The sequence below is a fragment of the Dermacentor silvarum genome, chromosome 9, assembly GCF_013339745.2.
Source record: "Dermacentor silvarum isolate Dsil-2018 chromosome 9, BIME_Dsil_1.4, whole genome shotgun sequence".
Taxonomy (NCBI): Eukaryota; Metazoa; Arthropoda; class Arachnida; order Ixodida; family Ixodidae; genus Dermacentor; species Dermacentor silvarum.
Window position 1 is genome coordinate 94,641,097 of NC_051162.1, and position 10,146 is coordinate 94,651,242.

General features: G+C 48.9%; 1 protein-coding gene across 1 annotated transcript; it reads left to right on the forward strand.

The window, feature by feature from the left end:
• LOC119463746 (uncharacterized protein DDB_G0287625-like) lies at positions 1-2,216 on the forward strand. The gene is made up of 3 exons (XM_037724571.2): positions 1-20; positions 1,305-1,767; positions 1,872-2,216. The coding sequence occupies exons 1-3, from the start codon at positions 1-3 to the stop codon at positions 2,214-2,216; spliced, it is 828 nt and encodes a 275-aa protein (XP_037580499.2).
• Positions 2,217-10,146: the final 7,930 nt, after the last annotated feature.

A 10,146-nucleotide genomic window follows, 5' to 3' on the forward strand; every position in this document is an offset into this window, starting at 1 on the left:
ATGGGCCTTTGTGGTCCAGTGTGAGTTATTGAAGCTTCCTAAGTTCAGTATGTGGCTCTTTTAGAAAACAATGTAGCCAATGTTTATCGATAAGAATTTAACTAGGCCAGAGCAGACGGTGTCAACATTGACGCCATCAAAGCGTCAGAGCATGACGTCACGGCGAGGTAGTGGGAGGATTTCAAGGTGGCGTCGCCAGGCCGCCTTTCGTTACTGCATTTTTTCTGGATTACCATGCGCTTTCTCGTGATAAGACCATTTTTTTTTTTTTTACTGTGGAAGGGTCATTTGCCTAGAAAGGTCAAATAATTTTTCTCTATGAGTGTCCCTTTAAGTTCCTAAGAAAGTAAATGTTTTGCAACTTACCTTCGGGATTCGAACCGACGGTAGCCAATAAAAGCGAGCCAAGAAGGGTTTTCAGGACCGTTCGCATCGTTGGTGCCGTGTTATGCTCACTGGATGTACTGGGAAGGAGGCTCGTTCGCAACTTGCGAAGCTGACTACAAAGAAAAAAAAACTGCCACAAAGATGTTCGTGCGTTCGTTTCTCAACGTTCGGCGTCAGCTGCCTTTTTCTTAGAAATTGCATTGCTATCACTCGATGACTTGTTTGAGCCTTTACTTACTATAATTGCGTCAATCCACTTCGTCATCATGTGCTAGTCCTCAATAGGAACGCAACCAAGCGACGAAAGCAGTAAAACAACACCAACGGCGACGAAATATTTGATTGATTGATTGATTGACTGATCTACCAATACGGCTGAGTAAGTGAGAGAGAGAGACGAAGCAAGAAAATAAAGAACAAGGAGGTAAAACAGACGAACTTCTCGTTTGCTACCCTACAGTGGGAATAAAAGAAGGAAAAATAGAAAGGGAAACAAAAGGGAGAAATGGATCAATACACACACGCAGAACGATGCACGGGAGGGCTGGAAAGGACCACTGAGTCCGGTGTACTTCAATAACTACTCAAGTACGGGAATAGTACGGGAAGTGCCCGCGACGGATGTGTTCAACGTCACACCGATTACAGGTACACAACAGTGGATTTCGATACAGGAGCCGTACGTTGGGGCATCGGCCATTCCAATACGGCTGGACACCCTGAATCAACAAGCGTGCTCTGAGGGATATCGCATTGCTCCGGTATTGGGGTCACCTGGGGTTCTTTAACGTGGCCGAAAAGCGCGGTACGAGGGTGGTTTTGCGTACCGCCCACCACCCGAATGCAGGTGTGGCAGTGTATCGTACCCGTAACTTCGCTCTCAGTAGCAAAGTGTCGTTGCAACTCTAATATGGCAGCGGTAGCAACAACAGAAACAACGACGGCCATGCCAACAATAGAAGCAGCAGAGACGACAGCGACAGCAACAACAAGAACGACAACAACAGTGGCAGCAGCAACGACAACGACGACACCAATGACAGCAGCAACAATGACGACGGCAGCAGCAAGAACGACGACAACAATGACAGCAGCAATAATGACGATGACAGCAGAAACAGTGACTGCAGCAACAAGAATGACGACAATGACAGCAGCAACAGTGACGCCATCACCAACAAGAATGACGACAACAATGACAGCAGCAATAACGATGACGACAGCACCAACAATGACGACAGCAACAAGAACGAGGACAACAAAGGCAGCAGCAACAAGAACGACGGCAACAATGACAGCAGTAGCAACAACTACGGCAGAAGCAACAACGACTACAACAATGACAGCAGCAACAATGACGACGATAGCAGTAACAATGAGGTCAGCAGCAACAAAAACGAGTACAACGAACACAGCAGCAACAAGAACGACAACAATGACAGCAGTAGCAACAACGACGGCAGCAGCAACAATGACGACGACAGCATAACAATGACGACAGCAACAAGAACGACGACAACAATGACAGCAGCAACAATGACGAGGACAAGCAGCAACAAAAAACGAGGACAAGCAGTAGCAACGACAGCAGCAGCAAGAACGACGACAACAATGATATCAGCCACAATGACGACAGCAGTAACAAAAACGAGGACAACAATGACAGCTGCTACAATGACGATGACAGCAGGAACGATAACTGCAATGACAATAAGGACCACAACAATGACAGCAGCAGCAAGAACGACCATGACAACAATAACGACAACGATAACGGCAACGAGAAGAACAAAAACGATTACTACGACAACGAAAGCGGACAACAATGACGACAATAACAGCAACATCAACAAGGATGACGCGAATGATAACAACAATAACGACGACAACAACAGCCACTCACACGCCACACTCCCTCCCTCGCGCCGCAGCAGTGCAGTGCGTCGTGGTGTTGATCGCATCGCGGACCGGTACATTTCTCGAAGCTAGCCAACGGCTGCATAGGAGAACGGAAGCATAGGAGAAGTCCAAATGGCGTCGACGCTGATGCCTGGTCGCCGAATCTCGTATATCGAACACGACGGTCCTGATTTCTCGTATTCATCGGAATGAACGAAAGGTCGTGCCTTGGAGGAACGAACTATAGAAGGCCGACAATAACAAGCTGATGGAGGAAACGCGACACGGGCTCTCGAAACATGACGACGTGTGATGCGGCGATAACCACGTTGACACTGAGTGACAGGAGATTTGACATATTGCCAGACGATGGCGCACACTCGAAAGCGCCCGCACACACAAACACATAAATACACACAAGCTCGCACGCTCGCAAGCACGCACGCAGGCACATCACACGCACAAACACACGCGCACACAGAGAGAGACAAACTTATACACAAAGTAATGTCTGATAAACGATATTACTGCTTCTGTCCCAACTCTATATATACAAGAACAGGGGGCGTGAGCTTCGTTCCTTTTAATAAAACTAATTGTGTCGGAGTAAGAAGCAAACTTAAAGTGACTCGAGGGTCACGCAATGCATAAAGTGGTGCGCGATTCTTTTTCGAGCTCAGCTCTTAGGTGCCCGTTCGTGTGGCGAGCGTCGGTGTAACCGATCGAACGAGCACAGCGAAATATGAGAGTGAATGCGGAGCGCAGCGGGGGATGAATAAAGTGGCCAGAGCGAAGACAGTGTGAGGAGGAGAGTGCAGCGGAACCATGAGGCGGAAAGCGGAGGAGGAGGGTATGGCGAAAGCGTGAGAAGAAAAGCGTAGTGCCGTGCATAATGGGCTTTGCGGCGATGGCTACGAGTTGGCGCCAGGGTAGCGGTCGTCGTCTGTATGGAAACAAATGCTTCTGTGAATCGCGCCCACGCCTGACCCGCGCGCTACCTCTCGCAATCTCCCGATTCGCGAGGCAGTCGCGCCACACTTCGCTCCGTTTGCAACGTGCCGCAGGAGACAGATTGTCGGCGCCAGCCAATATATCTCGGAATGAAAGCACGTATACAGCTTCGATCAAATTTCGCATTAGGGAGTATATATCGAAATCGTCAATGGATTTTTCTTTCAGTCCCCAATATTTTATAAAACAAAAAAGCCATATTACCAATTCTTCAATCGGCATGTCGGAAGCTCTGCTAAGGGGACGAATATCAGATGTTCAAGAATGTTTCAGACAGCGTCCGAAGCCTACAGAATTAAAGCAAAAAATACATTCGCTATGCACGTTGAATATGCTAGACAAGCCTCACCGAAATTCATGAAATCGCTTCATGTTCTAGCACCAAACTGCAAAATGCTGGTTTTGCCCCTTTCCAAACGGTCCAAGTTGACCGAATTCGGTATTTAGCTTTGTGGAATAGCTCTAATTTACTACACATGGGGCTTTTATTTTATAAAGTTTTGCGACCTTTAGCAATAAGGGATTGCCAAGGTGTTTATTGACAGGATTGAGAGGTCGAACTCGGTGCGGCAGTCAGAACCCTGCGAGCAGTCAGGACAAGCCCCGTGCGTAAAAGCGCTGGTGATGCGCCTGACTGACCGGCACTTCTTCGTCGTATTTAATACACCGGAGATGCACCTGGCTAACCGGCACTTCTTCTTCCTTACAGGATATTCGTAATGCCTCTCCGTTAATACTGGGTGCGTCCGCCACATTAACTTGGTGGCAGTCACGCCCGCGTCTGCTAGTGCCTGCCATTACTGTACTTCTTCCTGTATACTACCCACTGTATACCTGCGTTAGGAGAGGCACGAGTCGGGCGGAGCGGTAATTGTTGCGGGAACTTTCGGGCCTACAAAATGCAGAAGTTACCTTCGACTACCTGCGACCAGTGGTCAGCGGACCTCACTGGGCTGCCACGAATCGACGAGAACACGCTAACAAACTTTCGCGCCATGCATTAAAGGTCCGCCCGGACGGCAGATGCGAAAAGGGTAGAGGCGCTTGAGTAGGCCTGCTGTCCTGAAACAGCCGGCTACAGTTCCCTCGCTACAGTTCCCTCGCTACAGTTCCCTCGGCTACAGTTCCCTCGTACCCTCTGCTGCCGGGTGACACAGGGTCTCCCCTGCGTCTTCTCTGGACCTAAATAAAGTTATTTCACTTACTCACTCACCCTCTGCTGCGATGACATCAGAGGTCGGCATTCCAAAACGCTTTGTTCTTGCTCTGATAATGGTCTTTGATCAAAGCTGGGTATATCAGCCGCGGTAGTATACATGCAGGGCTCACTATACTTCAAACGGAAATTGAAACAGGAAGTGGACACGAAAAATAATAGCAGTGACTTTAGGGCTATTTGGTTTCTGAACCAAATTGGGTGACCGCAGCGACTGAGGCTGATGAGCTTTGCTGGAAGAATGAGAGTAAAGGCAGCTAAGAGTTGTTCAAGTGGCAGGTGACTACCAATATTCACAGCATGCGCGACTAGCTGGGTAACAGAGTTCCTTGCTCGTTTCGAAGACGCAATTCCTCTGTCCATGCTACCCAACTCAGTCAGTTGAACTCCTTGCTGTTGAGGGTGTTTTTCTCTATGACGAATTGTAGTGAAAAAATGCTAAGCCAGGTGCTGCTATCAGTGGCTTAGAAGTAAGAAATTGAAACTCGGAGTTTTTAAGGTGTCTTAAGTGCCCATGTGCTCGCTCAGGTTTAGGTTCGGCAATAGTGAGGCTTGGGCTAGTTTTAAAGAGATTGAATAGCACGAAATAAACGAAGACACGAAGGCACCACAAGCGCCTATTGTCGTATTGTACATTCTTCCAATGTTGAAGAAGGAAATTGCGCAGCCAGGGACATGTGTCCGTGTACGCTTCTATATCGCTCTAAAATTAGGCGTTTTTGACGAGCACGTGTGTTCGCGCGAGCTACCACGAGCGAAGGGAACCACGTGCTGGCGTGTGCTGCCTGAAGCCACGTCAATCCAAGCCAGTGACGTGGTGAGCCACCTGTTTGTTGCCAAAGGCTATATATAGGCCCCCATCCCTCGATATCAAGAACCAGCAAGGTCGATCCACATAGGTCGCGAAGCTTCGGGCGAAAAGCGGTTCAGAACCAATTGTCACCGACATCAGCAAGGGTGGTTATGGGAGCAGCGATTGAAGCGCGACTATGTTTGGAGGGAATAAACACTGGGAAAGAAAAAAAAGCGTTTTTAAATTAAAGCGAGACGCAGTTAGATTCATTCAACGAAAATAAAATTCCTAATTCATTTTATATATGCATGGCGAGAAAAGATACAACTGTATTTTACTAGATCATTATCAATATATACCTTTTTTCAGGGCCCACCGTGAGAGCGCCCATCGATAGCGGCGGGCGTGTACGCCGCTATCACTTGCAATGCCATGCAACTCTTGGAGTGCGTGGAAAGGCGCGCTCGTAAACTTCACCTGCTACAATACGCCCCCCTCATATGTGTTCTGTTGCATGTCGACGTTTGTCTGAATTAGGTGACGCGGGTAGTTTTATTGTTTCTTAACCTGTGCAGTCAAAAGTAGTGAGTTGCGACCGTCAGATCTACTTGTTTACTTTAGTTGTTTTCGTGCAACAGCGCTGGCCGACGGGCTTGGCGTCCGACGAAAGGACGAGCACTCTACGCCCAAAGTGTTCGTCGGCCTCCTAAGAAAGTATGTTCTGTGCAGCGATGCGATTTCGACACCCGTACGGCTGATCTTTTCCGGCATCGCTTTTCGCGCTGAAAACTCGGAACGCTCATGAAGTGGAATGGCGGGGCATTTCAATATACAGCTCTAATGGCAGGCTTCAGAAAACAAATTTCGCGCCTATGAGAACAAAATGACGTCACTTCTGTTTTTGACGGACATGACCTCAAACTATTTTTTCTTCCGCCGGAAGTGTTCCCTCCTCTCACAGATGGCGCTAAGCCCCATGAACCGCCGGTAAGCAACCATGTTTTGAACGTATGGGCTTCTATGGAAGCTTCGCTACCAGGTATATTTTACCTTGGAACCAGTCTCAAGAATAACGCTGACGCCGGAACTTTGCTGCCGACGTTAAAATGAAGTGTCGACAAAGCCTACAGCGTGGTTGGCTTGCCGCGAAGCTAACAGACGCATAAGATGTGGTCACCCAGCTAAAGGCGTAGCTATACAGCCACTTCACTGATAACGTCACCTGGGACGTTCTCACCACGGTCACGTGACCCCAAAGTGGTTGAGGCGCAAATAGGTTCTCCCGGTAACGTGATCAAGCGTGCACTATCGGGTAGGAGGTGCGGGTGAGAACGCGTCGTCTCCAACCTCGCCGTGGCTGCGTATGGCTGTACGCGCAGACCGCGTGCCAGATCTCGGCGGTAACTTGTGGCGGGTGCAAGAGTTGGGCGAGACGACATGGCTCGTGGCTTCATGTTAGAGGTCGCGTAAATCTCAAGTTTCCGAGACGCAGTAAAGCGAGTGGCTGCACGAAGCAAGGTGCGAGACTGAGCTTGTTGGTATTCCATTACGACGTGCACAGCGCTGCTGACAGACAACGACGAAAAAAAGGGGCGTCGAGCACAACACTTGTCCTCGTCGTTCCTTTTTTCGGTTTTGTCTGTCGGCCACGCTGTGCACGTCGTAAAGGCTGCACGAAGCCTTCCCTCCCAGCTGCCGGCGCTCTTCACCACGCCACCGCTGTGACAGCGAGCGTTCGCAGTCATCGAGTGAGACATGTTCATGTCCACCTATGCGAGCGTGACACTATGTTTGGGAATTTAATTAGTAAGGCGAATGGCTGATGCAATTTATAAACTAATAAATCTACAAGCCTTGCTTCGCGTAGTTGTCGAATAATTTGCTATTGCTATCAGTGGTTTATCTTTAGGGTAAAACTATGAGTTTAGTCACATGCGCTCCAACTGTCAGCTCCAGACGGCACATTGCGGCATGGACATGTGCTTAAACACAGTAGGCAGTAGTGGCACGTAGTCATGTTCTTCTTCCTACGGGGTAGGTGAAGTTGATTCGGAGGACGTGGCCTGAAGACAACGACGCGGTAAAGACGACCACGTGACGATGACAACAGAGACAATCGTCATCGGCGTGACGGAAAGAACAAACAGACAAAACAGACCAATTTTCGAGTTCGAGTTTCGAGCTGGAAACACTAAGACTTACCATTATTACCATTAGGACACACTCACTCACGGAAAATACCGAAGCACGGAAACATGATCGTTTTCCCGATAGTCATCACCTCAGTGCTGTACGCGCAGCTTCGACAACGTTGCACAGTTTTAGATGCGCGCAGAGCATAGCCACACCCAGTTGTTAGAAAGAAAACGCAGAAAAATTTGCTGTAGGTATACGTACATCAGATAATGATGAGCGCCAACTGAGAAACCTGGGAGAACTTGGTTGAAACTCTGTGCGTTGATAGCGCTGGCGTGGCTGGAGAAACACGCTCCTCGAGTGAGGAGGTTCTCGTTCACTGTCAGACACACGCGTCTGCCGCCCACATAAGGCGACGTCCAGGCGATGCACCCAGACAGGGGTTTACACAGGATACACGAGGCAGCTCGAGCCTCCGCAGCTGCGTGGCTTTGGATCACGTGTCCCAAGATAAACGTCACCTCAGCCCGCAGCCCTTGCAATAACAAACGGTTGAACAAGGGAACGCGTTCAAGTTAAAAACGGGCGATTTTACCCTTCGATCTTCCGAAACGGGTAATTGATATAACAAGGCAAAGTACACCAAAGAGGTCACTAGCGAAGGAAAGATGTGGAAACACGAGGTCAGACGCAAATGTGTTTCAGTTCCAAGTAGCTATAGCTACTGGTAGAACTGTTCTTCGTTGAGGAAAAACAGCGCTAAAGTTTATAGACGCGTACAGTAGAGGAAACTGAAGAGAGGCAGTTTCGTCCGAGTGGCCAACCTTGTGCAGTGATAGCAAGCTTCTAGCTTCTGCGCTGCGTTCTAGCGCTGCGGTACCACGTGACTTTACGTTGAGGTCGCACACCCGTGGGCCCCGCCATGTGTGATCACGTGGTGACGTGTCCATTGCTTGCCTCAGCCGGACTCCGCTACCTCTATTTACAACGGCAGCTCACGGCACCGGTATGGCGCAGCAAGCCGCTGTTTCGGCGTTAATGGCTGCCGGTTCTGACTGAGCGAAAGGAACGACACTTTGGCGTCTCACGTTTTGTTCGATATTCCTTCGGTAGCCACATTAGATGCCCCAAGTAGGCGTTCGATTGTAGCCACCATAGTTTCCCTTGCGTTCTTTTTTTTTTTTTTTTCATTTCGGTGCTCCCACTCCACAAACACAAGAAAAAAATTGTTGTGGTGCAGCGAATTGGTGGCATGGTGAAAGTTTGAAAGTGTTACTACGTCTTCTTTTGCGGAACGTAATGGGCCACGGGACTCTTCAGTTACCGGATACTCTTATATTATTGCGATAGCAATGATATGAACACTCCAGGCACATTCCTGCCGTCGCCGTCGCCGTCATTTCCCGTATAAAGTCTAAGGGTGATAACACCGCCACCGCACACCGCATGCTGTATACACATTTTCGTATTGATTTCTGCATTCTTCCTCTATTATTGTACCCATATGTTTCTGTCGCGACCGCCGCATGGTCCAAGTACTTATCGCGATTTCTGTGATCAGTTTTGTTCTTGCCTGTATCGCCTGTCTTTACATGCGTTAAGTTTACTATCTGTGATTGCGCAACATGTTTATTTGCGTTGTTTGACACATTATATACAGTTACTTGGGCTTCGATAGGTATTACGTAGATTTATTGGAGACTTATACGTATATTTAAACAACTTGTTGCGAGGTTTTTGTATACATCTAGTGAACTTTGTTTCCAGTGACACTTTTTTGTCCTTTATCAAGCTGTACGTATCTTCGCATTTGTATATTCTATTGTACCATGGTATATTTCTAATCCATATCTTGCAGGACTGCTTTCTATGTGCTATTACCTTGACCCGCCGGAGCGCTAATGTGGCAGGTGTGACGTCACACCACGTGATCCGCTGCCGAAAGGCGTCGCAGCTGCGCTCGGAGCGTCGCCGCTGCGGTGCCACGTGACTAGGCGAGGGCTTAACGGCTGCTTCGCTGGCCTTGGTAGGTAGCTCAGTCTCGCCATGGAGGGCGCGCCGGCTGGGCCGGCTGTGCGTGTGCTTCAGCGCAAGTGACAGACTGAATCCAATCATCCAGTAGATATAGCTAGACGGCAGGCTGCGAAATCTCAAGCAAAGGCAAAGTTGGCTGCTGAAACACCGGAGCAAAGGAAGGCCAGGTTAGCACGTTATAGAGAAGCTTCCTCCGACTCTGCAACGTCCACGACGCAATGGAACACAGCCTTAGACTTGGTCTTCCAGCGAGTACCACTTGATTCCTGAATGTCTGTAGCCAAAGTTGTCACCATTGCTTACTACTTCAGGGACCGTAAGACCGTCTTTGTCACCATTCAAGAAACACAGATACGCGTCATCAGATTTGTAATAAAGCCGAACGTTAATGAAACAATGTGTGCATTGTCTTTGCAAAACCAAGCCAAACAGACCTTTCGATTGTGATAACTACGTTTACAAGAGTTAAACCTCAGCCATTTTTTTTAGAGTACAGCTCTTAGGCGCCCGTTCCTACGGCGAGGGTCGGCGTTGGCGCGAGGGGAAAGCGGAGAGGAGGGTGCAGCGGAACCATGAGGCGGAAAGCGGAGGAGGGTATCGCGAAAGCGTGAGAAAAAAAGCGTAGTGCGGTGACGATGGCTACGAGATGGCGCCAAAGTAGCGCGCGTCG